The sequence below is a fragment of the Clarias gariepinus genome, chromosome 11 (assembly GCF_024256425.1).
Source record: "Clarias gariepinus isolate MV-2021 ecotype Netherlands chromosome 11, CGAR_prim_01v2, whole genome shotgun sequence".
Taxonomy (NCBI): Eukaryota; Metazoa; Chordata; class Actinopteri; order Siluriformes; family Clariidae; genus Clarias; species Clarias gariepinus.
Window position 1 is genome coordinate 25,895,659 of NC_071110.1, and position 21,249 is coordinate 25,916,907.

General features: G+C 42.4%; 1 protein-coding gene across 1 annotated transcript in view; it reads left to right on the plus strand.

Annotated features, from left to right (window-relative positions):
- Positions 1 to 674: 674 nt before the first annotated feature.
- Positions 675 to 21,249, plus strand: part of LOC128533412 (alpha-2-macroglobulin-P-like) — a 60,712-nt gene continuing 40,137 nt past the window's right edge. Inside the window, exons 1-14 of the mRNA XM_053507672.1 lie at positions 675 to 787; positions 1,412 to 1,592; positions 1,683 to 1,839; positions 1,953 to 2,005; positions 2,171 to 2,191; positions 2,314 to 2,479; positions 2,567 to 2,642; positions 14,488 to 14,587; positions 14,686 to 14,779; positions 15,679 to 15,788; positions 15,912 to 16,082; positions 16,199 to 16,432; positions 16,541 to 16,753; positions 16,849 to 16,998. Of these exons, the coding sequence (XP_053363647.1) occupies positions 690 to 787; positions 1,412 to 1,592; positions 1,683 to 1,839; positions 1,953 to 2,005; positions 2,171 to 2,191; positions 2,314 to 2,479; positions 2,567 to 2,642; positions 14,488 to 14,587; positions 14,686 to 14,779; positions 15,679 to 15,788; positions 15,912 to 16,082; positions 16,199 to 16,432; positions 16,541 to 16,753; positions 16,849 to 16,998 (1,824 nt within the window). The 5' untranslated portion in view covers positions 675 to 689. The remainder of the gene's footprint in view (positions 788 to 1,411; positions 1,593 to 1,682; positions 1,840 to 1,952; positions 2,006 to 2,170; positions 2,192 to 2,313; positions 2,480 to 2,566; positions 2,643 to 14,487; positions 14,588 to 14,685; positions 14,780 to 15,678; positions 15,789 to 15,911; positions 16,083 to 16,198; positions 16,433 to 16,540; positions 16,754 to 16,848; positions 16,999 to 21,249) is intronic.

Consider the following 21,249-nt stretch of genomic DNA (forward strand, 5'->3'; position numbering starts at 1 on the left):
TATATATATATATATATATATATATATATATGGGAGGAGCCAGATAGCTTAAATTAAAAATGAAAGACAACCATACATGAATATGGAAATGGACAGCTGTGTATAACACAATGCCTTCAACATGACTGTCTCCCCTCGACATCTCTGAGGGTGTTCATAATGCAATAATCTTAGTTGATAAAGTAGGAAGGCACAAGAGAGGGTCACTCAACTTTTTGTTGATGTCCAACATTGTTTTTTTTTTTGTTTTTTTTTTAATGTCCAATACAATTAGTGTGAAGGTTGATTCTTTGTACTCTTCTACACTTTCTGTTAATTAATGCCTCGGAGAGTGTAACTGCACAAATGTATGTGGGTGCAGAACCATTTTAATAATGTGAAATCTGGCCAGTGGCCAAAAAATAATAGTAGCTCTGTAAGCAGCTACTCTTGCTATATTGATTAACTATGTAAACAATTCATTAAATTAGTTAGAAAACACCATACTTTTTTGGATCATTATATTATACAATGCATGTTATTAAGCTGTGAGGTTTCCATTTCTACTGCAATACTAGGCTGGTATAAGGGGCTTATTCTCTGTAGTCAGACTGCTGTATTTGTTTTTTCTAATTGTAGTTAATTATTAATGAGCGGATGAAGTGATAACATTAAAAAAAGCATACAGGCATAACAGCTTGGCAGTGGTGATGGACTTCATCATGGCAGACGGTCAAGTCCACATAAAGATAGCGGTACTGTTAGCCAACTTATACTTTCTCTCGGTCTATGGAAACACCTCAGAACCGTAAGTCTTATATAATTTTACATTGTTGTCATAAACTATTGCAGATCTTATAGCTATAGTATAAAAATATTATACTACATTAGATACTGTTTCTATAATTTTTCCCAATTTTTTATGCATGAGTATGTAAAACTTGAAAATTGCTTATAAAACATAAAGTTATTGGATTCCAAAGAAAGAAACTGCAACACTGTACTGTGTATTGGCAATGTGTGCAAAAATTACTTGTGTACAAAAGTTACTTAAACATACACTGCAAGCAAAACTTCACTGGTCTCCCTCAAAATTACCACAAATTATGTACATTACAGATAGTATGTTTATTAAAATAATACCAAGTGGTCAGACAGACACTCTAATGAGGACCCTTATTAATATGTAATATTATATAACTGTATAAGTTTATCTGGTTTTACAAATGTTAAAAGGTTTAAATGGATTCCAATACCATAAAGTGTCTGTAGATTTTTAACTAATTATTGATTTTGCATATGAACTTTGACATCATCAGGTCTCCTGCTCTGGCTATGCTAGTTTACTTGTATAATCTCTCTTAACTAAAAAACCTTAAGTTATTTTTTTAACCAAATAATCACCTCAAAACAATTTTTTCCTTGTCTTTAGATATTTCATGGTGACATTTCCTGCAGTAATAGAGTCTGGATCCGTTGCAAAGATCTGCATGAGTGTTTTGAAGCCTAATGAGATTCTGCAAATGAGCATTTATCTGGTTCACAACAACGAGAGCAGAACTCTTTTACAAGACAAAGTGGACAAGGAGATTCACCAGTGCTTTCATTTTGAGGTCAGAAATCCAAAGCAATATATATAATTTATTTATTTGATTTTACGTATTCTTAGTGACTCATGTTTAACAGGGAATAATTCTCCACAGGCTCCACATGTTAAAGATAATTCAGTGCAAGAGATCAAAGTAGACGTCAAAGGTGAAAGTTTTAAGACGACAGAAAAAAGGAAAGTGATGTTTAAACCCTATGGCAGGTTGTTTTTTATTCAGACTGATAAGCCAATCTACAATCCAGGCCAAACAGGTGAATCCTTTGTAATAAATACAGTAATTCCCATCATTCCTACTGTAAATTCTCTATATACCCCTAAATGTACATAAGCCACATCACATTTCTTTACCTTTGTATTTCCACAGTGAATTTTAGAATTGTCTCTACGGATGTAAATTTTATTCCAGTTGAGCAAAAGGTAAAAGCAAACTCTGTGACTTGAAAACTTAAATATAAAAAATTTAAATCAGAACTTAACTAAACTGTACAACATTATTTTTTATAAGTGCAGACTAAAGTTGTACCCATCTCAGTGTAATATTTTTAAATCATTAATTAAAATCTATTGTCTTATATTTCACAGTACACCACAGTGAGTCTTCAGGTAAAGTGGAATCATACACAATATTATTTATTGACCACTTTGTTCATTTCTAGTAGTACTATGTTATGCTTTTTCTAATGGTTTTACAACTGAGCTTATTGTGTGTTTGAGGAACGTAACAGGATAATCACCAAAACAGGATTGGTCAGTGGACAAATGTGTCATCAAGTGGTCTAATAGTGCAGCTTTTTCATGAACTAAATTCTGAAGCTCCAGAGGGAAGTTACAAGATAACTGCGAACACTGGAAATAGGTTGATCACACACGATTTTAAGGTGGAAAAGTATGGTATGTGACATAAGAAGTAACACTTAAGTTTTTACAGATGTAGCCAACACATGTAACTTGTAGTAATAAACTGCATTTCACATTTAGTTCTACCCAAGTTTAAGGTTACAATAAAAGAACACATTGTCGGGGAGGAGGAATTGAAGCTTGAAGTTTGTGCACAGTAAGTATACAATTTGTGGAAGAAAAAAAAACAAATCTCTTTTGATTATTGTGAATAATATGTTCTATTAAATACATAACATAGTGCTACCTTGAAGCTCTAGCACAAGTTTATGATATGTACAATGCCGTGAAAAAGCATTTGCCTCTTCCCATTTTTTTTTTCCCAATTTGTCACTCTATAATTATCCAGATGACCCCCAAAAATTATACATAAGCATGTGTGTATCAAACACGCCAAATTTTGGCTTATATAACCTCGGTCAGGTGACGTCGTCCAACCTGAAGGTTATAAATAGAAGTAAACCAGAAACATTTCTCAGATCGGATTTTCAGGGAACAGGGTTACAGCAAAGTAACCCGAGACATTCCCTTTCAAAGGCTACACTCCATGCTGCGTAAAAACGCTATGGGAACGAGAATACCCACGCCGCCGCACTGCAAGTGTCTGGACCCCAAGGTTGTGTAGCGTGTGCGCACAAGGCCTATAAAAACAGACTATAAAAACTAGCAAATGTGTGCGGAGAGGGCCAAACTTCCGCGTCACACACTTGCTGCACGGGAATACCTCTTGCTAGTGCAATAGATAAGGCGATCCCCCTGGTTAAATGACGCCCGAGACAGAAGACCCCTCCTCACTGGAATCACCAACGATGAGCCGTCGAGGAGAGATATTAGCTCTATGAACCACACTCTGGTCGGCCAATGGGGCGCTATCAGTAAGAGGCGCAAACCCTGTTGACGACCCTCGCCAAGACTCCAGGGAGCAAAGCTATCGGGAAAAACGCATAAAGGCGTAATCTGGGCCACGTACAGGCCAAGGCCTCCAGACCCAGGAGCGCTGGAAGAGTCAGAGAGTAGTAAAGGGGACATTTGCTGTTTCTTGCGAGGCAAAGAGGTCCACCTCTGCTACCTGAATTTAGCCAGTCAGCCAGATTAACTGACTACTTCGGGGTGGGGTTTCTATTCCCCCTGTGTTTAGAGCTTGACTGGACAGCACGTCTGCTCCCGTATTCATATGCCCTGGAATGTAAATCGCCCTAAGGGACAGGAACTTGTCCTGTGCCCAAAGCAGAACCTGGTGCACTAGCTTATTCAATCGGCGCAAGCACAGTCCGCCCTGGCGACTAATATATGAGACTACTGTAGTGTTGTCCACCCGCACTAAGACATGGTAGCCTCAACTGCTGGAGGAAGTGCTTTAGGGCCAGAAATAGAGCCATCATTTGGAGGCAATTGATGTGCCGCGCGAGAAGATGACCTCTCCAGCTCCCTTGGGCTGGACGGTCATCTAAGACCGCACCCCAGACTGTGAGGGAAGCATCTGTTGTTAGCATCCTGCGATGACAAAACGGACTCAGAGTGGGACCCAAAGTCAGAAACCGGGGTCTGAACCACATAGAAAGGGTACGAAGCCCCTGGCGTTGGCCCTCGAGTGAAATCCCCTAGTTCTTAGCCCCATCTGAGATGCCCTCATGTGCTGAAGGCCCAAAGGTATCACAGTGGATGCAGCTGCCATGAGAGCTAAGATCTCTAAAAGCGATGAACATGTCACTTTCTGGTCTAGCTTGATTTCCTTGAGGGTGTTGAGAATGGATTCGAGGCAAGCGGGAGACAGCTATGCCCGCCTTACCACCGAATCCCATGTGACACCCAAATATGTTGTCCTTTGAACAGGAAGCACGATTTTTGTGGCATTGGGTATCGATCCTAAGAAACAAAAATGAGCTAGGACGACATCTTAATGTCGAAGCGCTAGCTACTGAGACTGGGCCAGCCAGTCGTGCGGGTGAGAGAGCTAGACCAATGGAAGGACCCGATACTGGTAAGCTTCGCCCCCAAAAGCGAACCTCAGGAACCTCCTGTGTTGTGGCAATAATTCTATGTAAAAGTATGCGTTGTAGCGTTTAAACGTAATAATGACCATGAATAGCATCCGGCATTCTTCATCATTAATACGTAGGGATTACATAATAAAGACAACGAATGACGGTTACATTGTCCACCAATAAATGTAGACATTTTAATGTGGACACAATGCCAACACATCCTTCACCATTAATAAGTAATGTTTAGCTTTGGGTCAGAGTTGTATCGAATCTTTAACGATTCGGTTTAATTTGATTATTTGAATCAAAATGTATAACGTACACTATATTGACTACCCGTCTAGCGTTTAGCACAGTTTAGTGTATCTTACCAGTTCTGGTCATCACATGGCCAACGGCTATAACACAAAATCTAGTATTTAGCAATTATGAGCAAGGTAACACGATCTGTGTCAAGAACTAACCTGAGATGACCAGAAGACGTAGCTTTAGCGGTTAGCCCTGTGTAGCATGACTGGTAAACCCAAACGCGGAGTGACACGAATAGGCAGGATAATCACGCAGTTAGTCTAAGGACTCTCACGATTGGGGAGCAAGGGAAAGACACAATCTAACCCGCGCCCTATAAATACACACTCAGCAAGAAAGCGAAGCCAAAAAGGTGAGTACTCACAGTTAGATGACCGCAAACAAGGCAACATCGGGCAACTCAATGACTGAGCGTTGTACTGTGGTTTGTTTACTCCTTTTATACTTCCTGGTTCGCGACCGCATTACTTCCGGGTCCTAGTGCCAGTCGCGGCTTGAGTGTGCATGACAATCTGGGCAAATGTTTAGACTTTAAAATACATAACCAAGACAACAGTACTTTATAAAGAAACGAGAATTTATTTGACTAGTCTACGATACATGAAACTACACTACTTGAACGCACGCACACACTCATACACACACGCACATACATGCAAACAGTTTGGCAAGTGAAATCCATATTCAAATTAAAATTTTATTTGTCACATACACAGTCATACACAGTACGATATGCAGTGAAATGCTTAGACAACTGCTCGTGACCTAAGAATAAAGGAATATAAATATGAAAATCTAAATAAAGGGTAAGTTTAACTAGGGAAGAATAAAATAAAAATATACAAAACTGTACACAAAATACACAATATAGAAAATATATGGAAAATATATGAAAATATATGAATACTGTATATAAAAAAATGAAAAAATAAGCGGAAAATAAATGAAGTTATTCTAGTACTGTTCTAGTACTGTTTACTAGATCAACGAAAGTCACAAGAGCAGAGTCTTGGGTTTAATCTTACGGTTTAGTTATGAAACGAGCACCAACTTCAGGAAGGTATGCAGCTTTGTTTGTTTACTTGCGTTACGTTTCGTTCTCATCCAGTGGTTCGCCTCCAGCGAAGGGAATCACGGCGTTGCTGATTGGTTGGTGCGCTGTTGTAGAGATGATGTCAGTCCGGAAAGCCCTTCGGTGAGGCGTTGGTTGCCTGGTTACCAATGGCTGTGCTCTGGAACTTCTCCTGAGGTTTCCTTCGTTGCTGGACTTTGAAGTTCTAACACCAAGTCTCGTTGAGTGTTCTTGAAGTGCGGATAACTCCAGCAGCGGCGGCGCAGCGCCCGCAAAGGGCGGAAGCCCGAGCTGCTTGGAAGATGTTGTAGGTTGCAGTTGTGATGATAACTTCTCTTCTTCTCTACACTGTGGACTTCCTAAGGGTTTTTGTCCCTTGGGGGTCAGTCCGTCCCACAGGTGCTTAGCCACGCCTCACGTGGTTCCTCCTTCCGTGCATAAATTAGCCAGGTGTTTCGGCTGTCACGTGTGACCCATCCGGTTGGAGTTTTTAATACTTTATAAAAAGTAATTTTGCATGAGCTCTGTTCATGCTACCAATTACCCATGTTCACCAACATTCTTGAAATAAAGCCAGCTTGATGGCTTGATTGTTGTGATTGACAACAAACATTACATATCTTTACATACCCACTCATTCCTTCCTTTATCTAATAAAAAGTTTGTAAATGCTGATGACACCTTTAAAGTTATGCAGAATAATCAAACATAGGAATAAAAGGAAATGAGTAAATATATGTAAATATGTTTTGCCCTACTGGCACACTTTAAAGATGTTTAAAATAGTGTCCATGCCGTATGCCTTTGTTCATGGAAAGGCATGTCTTCCGGAGGTCAAGAGGGTGTCCAGATGTGATGAGTTTTCCCCCCCCAGCTCGGGGTGAAGCTGTAAAACTGTCTTCTTCGTTTACCGGATCGCCGATTTACACCCTCGGTTTCGGGGTCTACTTCAAAGCATCTGGCCTTGTGGAGTTTCTTAGTTTTACAGATGTCCCCCTTAAGATAGCAAACCAGATAAGGTTATCAGGATGGTGCCATGCATGCTGGGAGAGGGTGTTCAGGAATGTGATCCATTGACTGTTCTCTCTGGGAGCCCTGTTATTCGCTACAGCGTCCTGCAGATCGATTGTCACAAATCAATCGCTGGGTAGGATTTAAGAATAATCATTTTGACAGTCAACATTTGAGGCTGTATTTATTTATTTTTAGATAGCGGTTCAGCCCACGAAAATCAAAAAATTGGACACAGCCCCCCGTTCCTTAAGAAATACCGACTGTAGTAGCCTGACTCTCTGCCTGGTAGGGGACATGTGCTATGGTGGGGGGGTGGGGGTGTTGGTGGTTTGGCATCCTGGAGTACAGCAGGATATGAACGAAGGACTAACGTGCTGTTGGAGATCGTTGTTGTCCGAAACACCAAACGCGGCGGAAACTGAACACCGACCCCCTGGGGGTGCCAGAAAGGGCACCTTCTTATAGGAAAGAATGTTTTGTGCCCCTCCCCGGGGGGGGGGGTCCACCCCATGGTCCTGGGCGCATAAGCTTCAGGACGACTTCTTCGAAAAGAAGACAGTGCGGCGATTTGACCTCTTTGAGGCAGCTTGTGAGGGGCGGCGAGCCGTACCCAAGTCTTTACGAGGGGGTGCCCGGCTGCTAATGCTTTCTTTTTGCGCCTCCCATCTGGCGAGAATCAGATCTGATCGAGACTGTGTGGCCGAAAGTCTCGACTCTTGAGCATGGCGTGAGAGAAATTTCCCAAAAGCCTCTTCGTACAGCCTAGCCTCGCGAAACCTGGTGGCGACGGAATTTACAGCCTCGCCGAACAGGCCGGAAGGTGAGACAGGGGCATCAAGGAGGAATGTTTGATCCTTATCCTTGATGCCTGTCAAATTTAACCACAGGTGCCTCTCTGCTGACACCAGGAAAGCCATGGAATGGCCGATAGCACGGGCCGTCTGCTTGGTCGCAAAAAGGGACAAGTCAGTGGCCCGGCGTAATTCTGTGCATGCTCACACTCAATCACAGAGCTGCTCGTGCTCAAATCTTTTAGCAGGTCGGCCTGGTACGCCTGCAAGACCGCCATGGTGTGCAAAGAAGCGCCGGCTTGACCTGCTGCTTGAAACACCTTTCCTACCAGGGTAGAAGAAGATCTACATGGCTTGGAGGGAAGTGTTGGCTTCTTTAGTGAGGATGATGTCCCAGGAGAAAGATAGCCCGTGAGCATCTCTTCTATCTGGGGCATTGCCATGTAACCACATGCTTTTGCATCAACGATATTCGCATAAAACGAAGTCGATGGTACAAAAATACGGGATGAATAAGGATTGCTCCATGAATGAGTTAATTCGTTGTGGAGGTCGTCAAAAAAGGGAAGAGAGCGGCGTTGTGGCTCCATCTCCTGGCCACCCAACAGGAATCTGTCGTCTAGTTTTGAGCGTTTGAGAAGGGCTTGCTCCTGTGGCCAATCAATGTGCAGCCGCTCGACTGCACGCATTATGACTTCAAGCAGCTCCTCATATTCTCTATCTTCCTTAGAGGAGCGTTCTGAGGTAGCTACATTTACATTTCCACAGAAGCAAGAGAGTGAGTCTCTTCTACACACTCACGAGAAGCACCAGAGTGCGCTTGTGAAGTGAAAGGAGAGACTTTCCGATCGGAAGAGAGGGCGACAGAAAGTAGGGGAGACTCCGTCACGCGCGCCTTAGCCAGATCGGCTTGTGATCCCCAGGAATGCAGCGCGGCTCGTGGCTCTCTAAAGAACGCGAAGCAGATCAAAGTGTTCACAGTCTCCTTGAAGCCCTTGGAGAGCAGGACTTTCACCCAAACATTTGAAGCAAAAAGTGTGGAGATCGCCCTCCGAGAGGAAATTCTTGCACGGAGGGACACATCTCGCTTTAAACTCCGCCATTATATCGGTGAGTTAAACACTTTTCTTTGCTTTTTAATTTGTTTGTGACACACGCGCACAATGCGGTCATGAAGACAAAAGATCTGAGGAATGTTTCCGGTTCACTCCTATTTATAACCTGCAGGTGCGTCTCATCAGACGACGTCACCTGCCTGAGGTTATATAAGCCAAAATTTGGCGTGTTTGATACACACATGCTTCAAAACCGGCAACACGAAAAGATGTTCCCATAGCGTTTTCACGCAGCATCGAGTGTAGCCTTTGAAAGGGAACAATGAATTCTGAGCTCTACCAAGAAATGCTAAAGGAGAATGTCTGGCCATCAGTTTGTGACTGTCACAAGATGGGTAATCACAGGTTACATTTTCTTCGTTACATTTGCTTAAGTAACTTTTTGAAAAAAAAATGTATATGAGTACTTTTACTGCACCATACTGTACATTACTTTTACTTGAGTAGATTTGCAAAAAAGAAACGTTACCCTTATTCAGCTATAGTACATTCGGCTAAACTCGACTCGTTACTTTTCTAACCATTTATTCTACACATTAGATAGTCTTTGTTTTTACCAGAAGTAAAAACAGTGTATCTACCACAAGACTGTGTTTCACCAATTAGACATAACAACAGTAATCACACGACTTCATTTGGCCACAATAATCAGCCACAATAACAATAACCACATGTAGTTACATGAGCACACACATACCGGCAGCATAAGAAATCTTCAGCCATGGTTGACAGTAAAGAAAACATATTGCGGTTAGTTGAACTGTTTTATTTAATGTTGCAATGTTGAGATTATTAGCAAATATTAATTAGCTAGAGGGTAAGAAATATAAGTTTCTTACATTTGTTCTGCTAGACACAGTTTGGGATAAAGTGAGACCTCTTGTACACAAGTTCTAACGTTATTTTGTTTATCTGCTGAGCCATTTGGAGGGCAACTGAATATACAGTATATCTTAAACTGGAAATAGTTTAACCTCTCTACAGGCATTTGTTTCAAAAGCTTTATGTTGTGAAAAAAATGAGATTAGTAAATTTGTGTTTCTTGTTCCTTAATTTGCTATTTTGTAAATATTTAGATTTATTCATTTATTTCATTTCATTTATTTTATTGATTTTATATTAGAAATGTCAGAATTTATACATTATTTTATCATTTTGTCTAGCTGATTACATAATTTCTAAAAAAAAAAAAATTAACATTACGATAAAACAGTTACTTGAGTAGTCTTTTCACCGAATACTTTTTTACTCTTACTTGAGTAATATTTTGGATGAGTACTTTTTACTTCTACTTGAGTAATATTATTTTGAAGTACAGCTACTCTTACTTGAGTAAATTTTTTTGCTATTTTACCCACCTCTCGTCACAGCTTGTAAAATCATGTCTAATCCATGTACCACATGCCATTGAAGCCAGCTCCTTTTCTGTCATGCTCTAGTCTGCATCTTCACTTTTACTGGCTCAGTCATCGCTCTGAGCACACCTGCAGCCACTTTGGTCTCATCATTTTCTCCTATATAAGACACTTTAAAACTTCAACTGTTCGCCAGATTATTGTGTGCCATCCACACCACATAGTCTCGTGTTTTCTTGCATCTGCTTACTGTGATGAAGACCTTGTTGTGTTTTCAACTTACCTTTGCCCCTCACCTTGGATTAATGCAGGTTTGAATAATCAGCTCTGACTTTCACTTTGCGTTACTGTCCTTTTATATTTTTGCATGTTAAGTCCGTCATCTCTCCCTTGGGTATTCAAATGAACCCATCCAAAGTAAAAGCAGTCTTGGAGTGGCCTGTCCCGTCCTCCTCCAACATTTGCTGGGATTCACTAACTTTTACAGACAATTCATCAGGAATTAAAGCTCTGTGGCAGTGCCCCTTACTACTCTCATCTCTCTAAAACACCCATTTCAGTGGAACTCACTGGAAACTCAAACGCCGCTTCACATCAGCTCCTATTCTCAAGATCCTGGCCCCCTCAATTTGCGGTTGAAGTAGATGCATCAGAAAGGTGGAATCTTGCCCTGGAGAGCACCCCTCCCCCAGTAGACTCCAAAAAAACACTTTTTTAGGACTTTTTTTAGGACCTTTTTTAGTCAAATAGTCCCTGTGTAACAGTTTAGCATTTAATAATTAGGGTTGAAGACAGTTTAAACATCCCCCACACCTGATCCGAAATATAAACCATGCGCATACAGTCTAAAATTGGGACAAGAAAGACCTCCATGTAGTCTACATTTCTGTAAGGTTTCCCCATCTCATATATAACGAGAGAAACACTTTAGACAATCTCTTGTTGTTATGAAAAAAACATTTATTTCGAGGTTCTTGAACTTTTGGACCACTGGAACAGACATAGAAGGGAGTATGAAATCCGCTCCTAATATAGTTGATTGACACTGGTGTTTTAGCAAAGACCCGCCCCGAGTGAGAAGAAAGCTGTCGGCCATTGTTTTTCGCCGCTGGAGCAAAATGTCGCCCAAGCGAGTGTGGCGTACAGTTGTTGGGTGTAATAGCGAACACAGCAGTCGTCATTCACTACCGACATCTGAGCCGCTGAGGACACAGTGGCTGAATTTTGTTTTTGAAGCTAACGTCCCCGCCGATCTACCTAAATGCGTTCATGTTTGCGCTAATCATTTTTCACCAGACTGCTTTATAAACGCGGGTCAATATAAAGCAGGTTTCGCTAGGAAGCAGCTTTTAAAAAAATAGATCTGTACTTCCTGCTTCATCTTCACCAGTCTCGGTGAGTGTAATTTTTTTTTCTATGAATCTTTGCAGATCGCCTTTTCTAATAATCACGATGAATGCGGAGTGTAAGTTAACTTACACTCTCATACAGCATGGTCTTCTCTATGTACATCCGTCTCTATATAATTTTTAATCGTAAAATGCAGGCGATTGTCTAGTTGCAAACTGTGTACATAGTTGGAAAACTATATTATGCTTACCTTTGTAACGTTAGATGATTTATAACGATGTCTGTCAAAGATTAAGAAGTCATGTAAACACATCAGTAAACACATCGCGTTCATATCTCTCTCAGTAAGCTTCTCCGCTTTTGTTGTTGTTGCTTGCAGCAGCGTAACAGTGTGCGCAGTCCACGTGTGCGATTCCTGACAGTGATCTCTTTGAGCCCTTGATAATCAATACCATGGTGTTAGGACCTGTCCTTTTTCTTGAAGAAGAAGAAGACGAACCCCAGCCGAGCAGGGGAATAGGACAGACAGATAATTTCTGTGGCAAGACCCTCTGTGATATTGTTTATGGACTTCCTTTCCTGGCATGCCAGAGAGTCCTTTTAGAGAGGAGGTACCCAGGAGAAGTTCAATAGGGCAATCATATGTTGGTGCGGTGGGTGTGACATAGCTCAAGCCTTGTGAAACAGCTGCTTGAGGTCATGGTATTCAGTGGGAACATTGGAGATGTCCAAGGTTTAACAGGTGTGGCTGAAGTAGGAGATGGAGGAAGCGATGAGTGAAGACTTGATGTGGAACATGAAAGGCCCCAGCCTGTGATGCTTGGTCCAGTCGATCTGGCGGCCATAAAGCACTAACCAGGGGAGGCTAAGGACCAAAATGGCGTGTGACTTGTCGATAATGAAGAGGCAGAGCTCCTCACAATGATTTCTCGACATTCCTGCATGTTGTGGCTGTAAAGAAGCAAGCGCTCTTGCACAGAGACATCAACCAGTGATGTCTCTGTGCTGTAATGAGGCCTAAATCCTGACTTATACATTTAGTGGATGCTATTTCTATGTAAATATGAACGTATCTGGTCAAGGTCAGGGGTAATAGAGCACGCTCACCAAATCCATTCACTGAGGTTGTGGCCTGCAATATCTTGCGGACTTGAAGGGGTTATGGCTAGATAGCAATTTTAACGCTTTACAAATACTTTGACCTTTCAAACCTTGTGCACACACTTAAGGAGACTTAACAACCATGGGTTTTTCAGCTGTGTAAGACTGAAAATGAAAGTTATTGATGCCCACAATGCAGGAGAAGGCTACAAAAAGATAGCAAAGCATTGACAGGTTACAGTTTCCACAGTAAGTAAGTAATTAAGAGATGGCAGTTCAGGGTAACTGCGGAGGTCAAGATGAGACCTGGAAGACCAAGAAAACTCTTGGAGAGAACTGCTCATATGCTGGTCAGAAGGACAAATCAAAGCCCCCATTTAAGTGCATAAAGCCTGCAGGAAGATTTAGCAGACTCAGGAGTGCTGGTGCAACGTTTCACAAGACCTTCATGGAACAGTCAGCAGAAGAAAACCTTACCTCCATCCCCATTATAAAATCCAATGTCAGAGGTATGCAACGGAATGTCCACAGAAGCTTGATCCATTTTGGAAACAAGTGCTGTGGACTAATAAAGTTAAAATAGAACTCTTTGGCCACAATCAGCAAAGGCATTTGGAGAAAAAAAAGGAGCAGCATTACATGAAAAGAACACCTTGCCAACTATTAAGCATAGGTGTGATTCTATCATGTTTTGGGGTTGTGTTGCAGCCAGTGGCACAGGAAACATTGCACGGGTGGAGTGGAAAAATTACCAAAATCTTTTAATCAAGGGTGCCTAAACTTTTGCATAAGACTACAATATATAAGACACTTAGAAACTTTATTTTCTTGCCAGATAATTGTTACTCATTTCTTTTATTTTTGCATGTTTGGATTATCTGCTAGGACCTCTGTATTGCATTTATTGACGTAGAGACTGTCTCACTCACTCACTTATCTTCTATACCGCTTTATCTTGTATTTAGGGTCGCACAGACCTGGAGCCTATCCCAGAAACCGTAGGGCATGAGGCAGGGTACACCCTGGACAGGGTGCCGATCCATGACAGGGCACACACATACTGTACACACACTCACACACCCATTCACACACTACAGGCAATTTGTGAACACCAATTAGCCTAACCTGCATATCTTTGGACTGTGGGAGGAAACCAGAGGACCCGGAGGAAACCCACCAAGCACAGGGAGAACATCCATGCACACAGCTGTAACAATTTGACTTCTGAAGGAGACATGGTGTCAGCAGAAATGCTCAAGCACGGTGGCCAGTGCCTCCTTAAATAAGTGACAGATCTTTTCAACTCCTGCTGGTCAGCAGCATGAGTCCAGGAAGATTGACGGATTGAGAAGGCTAGGGCAGTTTTCCAGCGACTTCCGCCATTATACTCAACTAAAAATGTCAAAACATCTGACTCGCTCAAAAAAAAAAAAAAAAGGTTTTGAAGTGGGCTAGTCAAGTTCTTGACTTAAAACCAATTGAGATATTTAAACAGGCCATTCATGCTCAAAAACCCTCCAGTGTGACTGAATTAACATACTTTTGCATAGGAGAGTGGGTCAAAATTAGAGTGATGTGAAAGACTCATTGCCAGTTAGCAAAAACAATTGATTGCAGTTGTTTGCCACCAGTGGCATAACCAGTTACTAGGTTTAGTGCAATTATTGTCTCACATTGGGCCAGTCTTGGAGAGCTTTTTTCCCTTAATCAGTGAAATTATCATTTAAAAACTTTATTTTGTATTTACTTGAGTTTGTATTTTCATGGGTTGTGTGATATTAAAATGTATAAGTTGATTTAAATCATTTAAGTGTGATAAATATACAAAAAAAATACAATAAGAGGCAAATGCTTTTTCATGGCACATAAGAGAATTTTTATATGTAATATATAAACTCTGTGATATGAAGCTACACATATGAACAACCAGTTCCTGGTCAAGCAGAAGTAAAGGCGTGCGGAACATCGGGGATGAGTTATCTTTGCATAGTTTCCTTTCCCGGATTAGAGGTACTGGAGTTAAATAATCCTAACGATTGTTTCTCTTTCTTTGCCTTTCTATTTCTCTCTAATAAAATAATTTTTTTTTGTGTGTGTCTTTCTCTTAGTTGGGTCAGAATGGATGTGGATTTATTATCCTCAATGTATCAAATTTCAGGAATCAGCTTGTTGCTACCATTCTCTTCAAAGAAGAAGGAACAGGTGAGTCAGTAACCAATGTCTCGAAACAAAGAAAAATAAGAAGCTAGATATAGTATAAGACTGACTCTTAATTTTAAACTTTTAATGTATTATTATTATTATTATTATTAATATAACATTAAAATGTCATAATAGGGCTGGGCCTATGTCAATTAGTTCTTTTTTTCTACACATTTGTAGTTGCATGACTCCAAATCTGTAACATGGAAGCAACATAGAGGAGACGTTTTTCATTAGACACAAATACTGTACCTACTTTTTGCGTCTGCTGTGCAATTTATGTCGTTGGTTGTCCGCTTTCGAGGTCCAAAAAAATGGACAGATAAATAAACAGCTCAATAGACCATGAGCTACACTCTCCGCTGTATTTTATAGCTTCGGTAGGAGCCAAAGATCCATCAACAAGAATTAATCACCAGCCGATGAACATTCCTGCGGCCCTGCCCCTTTGCATACCTGCAGAAGGGGAGGCCGCCTAACTAGTGAGCTCCGGAGTGAGTGTGAAGCAAAATTTAGTCGCACACCACAACATAAAAATTCCAGCATTGATCACTCACTTACTCACTTACTCATTCTCAGTACCAGTTTATCCTGTACTCAGGGTCATGGGAGGCCTGGAGCCTACCTCAGGAGACTTAGGGCACGAGGCGGGGTAGACCCTGGACAGGGTGTCAATCCATCACAGGTCCAACATTAATTGTTAAGCATATTTATAGTAAAAACCTTGCAGATGAACTATAATAAAAAAAACTAACAAACTAAAACTAAACATCAAAATACTCACTCATTAATCATAATCAAGTTAAAATATTCAATTATACATTATAGTTTTGATTTAAGATCATATCACCAAATAGTATTTTATAATTCTATATTGTCATTTCCTTCTTTTGGTTTAGATATTTCTGTGGAGAAATCTAAAGAAATAAGACTGTCTTTTCAAGTTGGTAAAGTAGAAATACTTGTTTCACAAAATAACTTTGAATGGGGGAATGCTATAAAAGGAAAGGTACGTTATTAATTTTATTTCTTTTAAAAAATATATTATTTAAGCATGCATTATTATTGCATAACACTTATGCATGTGATGAGATACCAGAGGTTTTCCCCTATTTTTTACCCTGATCAACAGGTGAAAGTTACTAACTACAATGGAACACCAATTGCAAACAAAAAGGTATATCTTCGGGAAAAAAATCAACAGGCCAAAAATATATCACTTATTCTCACTACAGATGGTAACGGATTAGCAAACTTCTCAGTTGCTTCACCTAAACCTCCCACAACATCGATAACATTAACGGTATGGTAGGGTGACCCAAACATACCCAAAAAAGTATAAATACTGTATGTAGTATATTTTCTTCCCCTAAAAACATATTTTACTGTTATTACTGTCCCTGTGTCACTGTCATCTAGGCAAGTGTTTATTCGAGGAAAAGACATCATGCATACAAAGCACCATTCTTTGCAAATGCTGAAGTAAATATAAAGCAGCTGCAACCTGACACAACTTACAGTCCAATGTTCAGTGAACTGTCGATAGAGAGCTTAGAGGAACAGCTTAGGTGTGGTGCTGAAATTCCCATAACCGTTTACTACTATATTGTTGGGGAAACTACTAGAAGTTACAGTATTGATCTTATATACATGGTAAGTGACATGATTAATGATACAGGAAATTAAAACTACATGCATCATATTATTTGCAGCAGCCTTAAATGGAGAGTGGTTATCAAATATTTTGCGTTTCTCATTCAGGTTTTATCTAAAGGAGTCATAGTCCATCATGGTCATGAGAAAGTTGAAGTGGAAGACTCTTTAGAAGCCAGAAAAGGAAAAATCTTATTAAACTTATCTATTGTTGCTGAAATGGCTCCTGTAATGCACATTGTGGTGTACTCTGTTCTGCCCAGTAAGAGAGTCATCGCTGCAAGAAAGACTTTTGATGTGGAGAAATGTTTTAGCAATAAGGTAATGTAAGGACATTTATTAGTCTCATTGCCCTGTTTTAGCTATACAGTAACATTGCTAAACTTGTCCAATCTTGTTTCCATCATCTACTCCAGGTTTCGCTACAGTTCTCTCCCACCAAGTCAGTTCCTGGTGAGAAAAACACTCTTAAGCTCTCAGCTCATCCTGGTTCACTGTGTGGCCTCAGTGCTGTGGATCAGAGTGTCTTTATCGTGGAGTCTGGAGATCGTCTAAACATTGAAAAGGTTAAATCTGCTTCTTAGATAAAAATTTACTTGCTATGGTTTTAAGTGCTGCAAGTAAAATTTTATAGCAAGTTCCTGAACATAAATTTAAGAAAGTCTGTTCAATAAAATTTTAAAAAAGCTTGGAATGAGGTTCTGAAAATACAGTCAGTAGACTGTGGAGTTTAATTATGCATAAAACAAGGTATTATTCACATTAATAAGAACATTCAAGGGATAACACAATTTCTTAAGAAAGAATTCAACAAACACAAGCAGTGTTATGTCAAGTGCAGCAGTCATGCAGTAGCCTTGAAGCAAAGAGAATGTATGAGAGCTTGTGCATACACTTGTATTGCTAAACCTCAGGATCAAGATACAAATTAACAAAGTGACACTAATGATAAACTAGAAAAGAAGGAAAGCAAAAAAAACAAAAGTAAGAGCGCAGGGCCAGCCATGATACGGCGCCCCAGGAACAATTAGGGTTCAGGACCTTGCTCAAGGGCCCAACAGTGGCAACCTGGTGGAGCTGGGGATCAAACTGCCGATCTTCTGATCAGTAACTCAGTGCCTTAACCCTTTGAGCTACCACTGCCCTACTGTACTACTACTAATATTACTACTAATATTAATAATAGTAATATTATTATTATTATTATTATTATTATTATTATTATTAATAATAATAATAATAATAATAATAATAATAATAATAATAATAAAAAGAAGAAGATTGATCATTATAATAATAATAATCTACAAAAACATAGGCAAAGAGAATAACACCCACAACAAAACCAAACAATGCAACAGAGCAAACCAAAAAGGCTTAAGTACCAACAATAGTCATGAACTAATCCAGAACGTTTGAACTTATGGAATATGAGCAAAAACCCAGAAGCAAGAAACAATGTTAACATAACATAGGTATAAACCTTTTCAAAAACAGTTTATGTCCATGGGATTATTCTACTACCTACATATGTACTGTACAACGTTGCTACATCTTATGCATGCAATGCCTATTTTTTTTGCCTAGTCAGTCTAAAATCTGAATGCTGAGGTGTTCACTAGCTGTGATGTCCTAAACGTTCGCCCTACAACTGGATGCATGTAATTAACTTTTATGTCAGTACAGTAGATTGTCTTGCCAGAGAAAGGGACCTCTAGTGGTTGGTCTGGTGCATCTGTCAAGAACTAACCTGAGATGACCAGAAGATGTAGCTTTAGCGGTTAGCCCTGTGTAGCGTGACTGGTAAACCCAAACGCGGAGTGACACGAATAGGCAGGATAATCACGCTGTTTAGTCTAAGGACTCTCACGATTGGGGAGTAAGGGAAAGATACAATCTAACCCACATCCTATAAACACACACTCAGTAAGAAAGCAAAGCCAAGAAAGTGAGTACTCACAGTTTGATGATCGTAACCGAGACGACATTGGGCAACTCAATGACTGAGCGTTGTACTGTGGTTTGTTTACTCCTTTTATACTTCCTGGTTCGGTGCATGACAGTACCCCCCTGTCCAGGACTGGCTCCTGATGGTCCTGGGGTGGAGGATACCCGACGACGGTAGTCTCGAATGAGTTCAGGGTCGAGGATAAACCGGGCCGGAATCCAAGACCGTTCCTTTGGGCTATAGCCCTTCCAATCAACCAGGTACTGGGTGCCTCCGCCACGAGGGCGTGAATCGAGGATCTGACGCACGGTGTAGGCGGGACCACCATCGATGATGCGGGGAGGAGGAGCAGGGGGGGTGGGTGGAACCATTGGAGAGGTGATGAAGGGTTTGAGTTGGGATGTGTGGAATATGGGATGAATCCGGAGCGCCGCAGGCAGCTGGAGCCGGTAGGTGACAGGGTTTATCCTTAGGGTGATGCGGTATGGTCCTATGAAGTGGGATGAAAGTTTCTTGGATTCCGTGTGTAGATGTAGGTTCTTTGTGTATACCATACCTTGTCACCTACTCTGTACAAGCGTCCCGGAGGGTGTTGACGGCGGTGGTAAGTAATGTATTGGTAATTGGTCTTCTGGATCGCGAGGTTGGCTTGGTTCCAGAGCCATCGACACCTACGGACCAACTGTTGGGCCGATCGTACGTCAACCTCCGGTTCTTGATGGGCAAACATCGGGGGTTGGAAACCATAGCATACCTCAAATGGGCTTAGGTTGGTGGCAGATAAGACGTGCAGGTTGTGAGAAAGTTCTGAGGTAGCGGGCCCAGGAGCGCTGGCGATCAGCCACAAAACACCTTAGGTAGCGCTCCAGTTGTTGGTTGGTCCGTTCCGTCTGACCATTAATCTGGGGATGGTATCCAGATGACAGACTACTGGTGGAATTGATCAGACGGCAGAAGGCCTTCCAGAACCGGGCGGTGAACTGGGGCCCCCTGTCCGAGACGATGTCTTTGGGGAACCCATGCAGGCGGACTACGTGTTCCAGTGTTAGTTCAGCGGTGGTTTTGGCTGATGGGAGTCCGGTGAGGGCCACCAGGTGCCTTGGAGAACCGGTCAACAATGGTGAGTATAGTGTTTTTCCCTTCGGAAACCGGCAGGCCCATGATGAAATCCAGGGCGATGTGCGTCCAGGGCTGTCGAGGAACGGGAAGTGGTCGGAGCTCTCCAGGGGATGGTTGATTGATGTCCTTGGCCCTGGCGCACACCGGGCACGCCTGAACGAACTCAGTGACGTCCCTTCTCATGGAGGGCCACCAGAACGCCTGTCTGATGAATGAGAGGGTCCTCCGTGTCCCTTGGTGTCCGGCGACCGATGAGGAGTGGCCCCATTGGAGGACGTCTGACCTTACATTCTGGGGTACGTAGAGTCAACCAGGCGGCACGCCTGCCGGCCCGGTCTCTGCAGCCTGTGCCTGGCGGACCCTTGTCTCCAAGTTCCATTGAAGGGGTGCAATGATCCGGGAAAAGTGGATGACAGGCACGGGATCTGCCAGGGGGAGGTCTTCCTCGTACTGTCTCGGCCTTGTTGTTCTTGGACCCCGGGCAGTACGACAGATGGAAGTCGTACTGTTCAAAAAAGAGAGCCCACCGTGCCTGTCGTGGATTGAGCTGCCTTAGGTTCCTGATGGTGATGAGGTTCTGGTGGTCGGTCCAGACGATGAACGGCTCACTGGCGCCCTGGAGCCAGTGACGCCATTCCTCCAAGGCCCACTTTATGCCCAGCAGTTCGCGGTCCCCTACCCCGTATCGCTGCTGAGTGGGGTTGAATTTCTTGGAGAAGAAACCACACGGGTGCAGTTTCTGGTCTGGACCGCGTTGGGAGAAACCGGCGTCGGCGCCCACATCCGACGCGTCCACCTCCACAATGAAAGGTTGGTTGGCGTCTGGGTGGAGAAGAATGGTAGCGGTGGTGAAACGGTGACACAGTTCTTGAAAAGAGGAAATGGCGGCGGGTGTGAGACGAAATGGGTGAAGCGAGGGCCTGGTCAATGCAGTTAATGGTGCTGCAACTGTACTGTAGCTCGGGTAAATCGACAATAGAAATTCGCAAACCCCAGAAATCGTTGAAGCTGTTTGAGGGTTCTGGGTAGGTGCCAGTGACGCACAGCTTCGAGCTTCTGTGGATCCATGGCCACACCCTGGGGCGAGATGCCAAAACCCAGGAACGTGGTGGAGTGCTTGTGGAAGGCACATTTTTCCAGCTTACAGTACCGTTGGTGAGCGAGCAATCTCTTAAGAACAGCCTGAACATGTTAAATGTGTTCCTTGAGGTTATGGGAATAGATGAGGATGTCGTCTAGGTAGACGAACACCCATCGGCCCAGCATGTCTCTGAGGATGTCATTGATAAATTGTTGGAAGGCCGAGGGTGCGTTGCAGAGTCCGAAGGGTATGACCAGGCTCTCGTAGTGTCCGGTGGGCGTGATGAGCGCCGTCTTTCACTCATCGCCCTCTCTGATACGCACCAAGTTGTAGGCGCTCCGGAGGTCCAACTTCGTGAAGATGGTGGCAGCAGAGAGGGCGTCCAGGGCTGAGTTGGTGAGAGGCAGCGGGTGTCGATTTTTTATAGTGATCTTGTTCAGTCCCCGATAGTCGACACACGGGCGAAGTTCGCCCCCTTTCTTCTTAACGAAGAAAAACCCTGCAGCAGCTGGTGAGGACTGCCGCAATGAGGAGCCGGCTCGCCGCGTCAGCAACAGCCGCGCGGTGATCCGCGTTCTCCTGCCGCAAGGCCGCGATGTCTTGGACGCTCCGACGCAGAGTATCGAGCTCTCTGGTTAGCCGATTGATAAGCGTGGCATGCTGATCCAC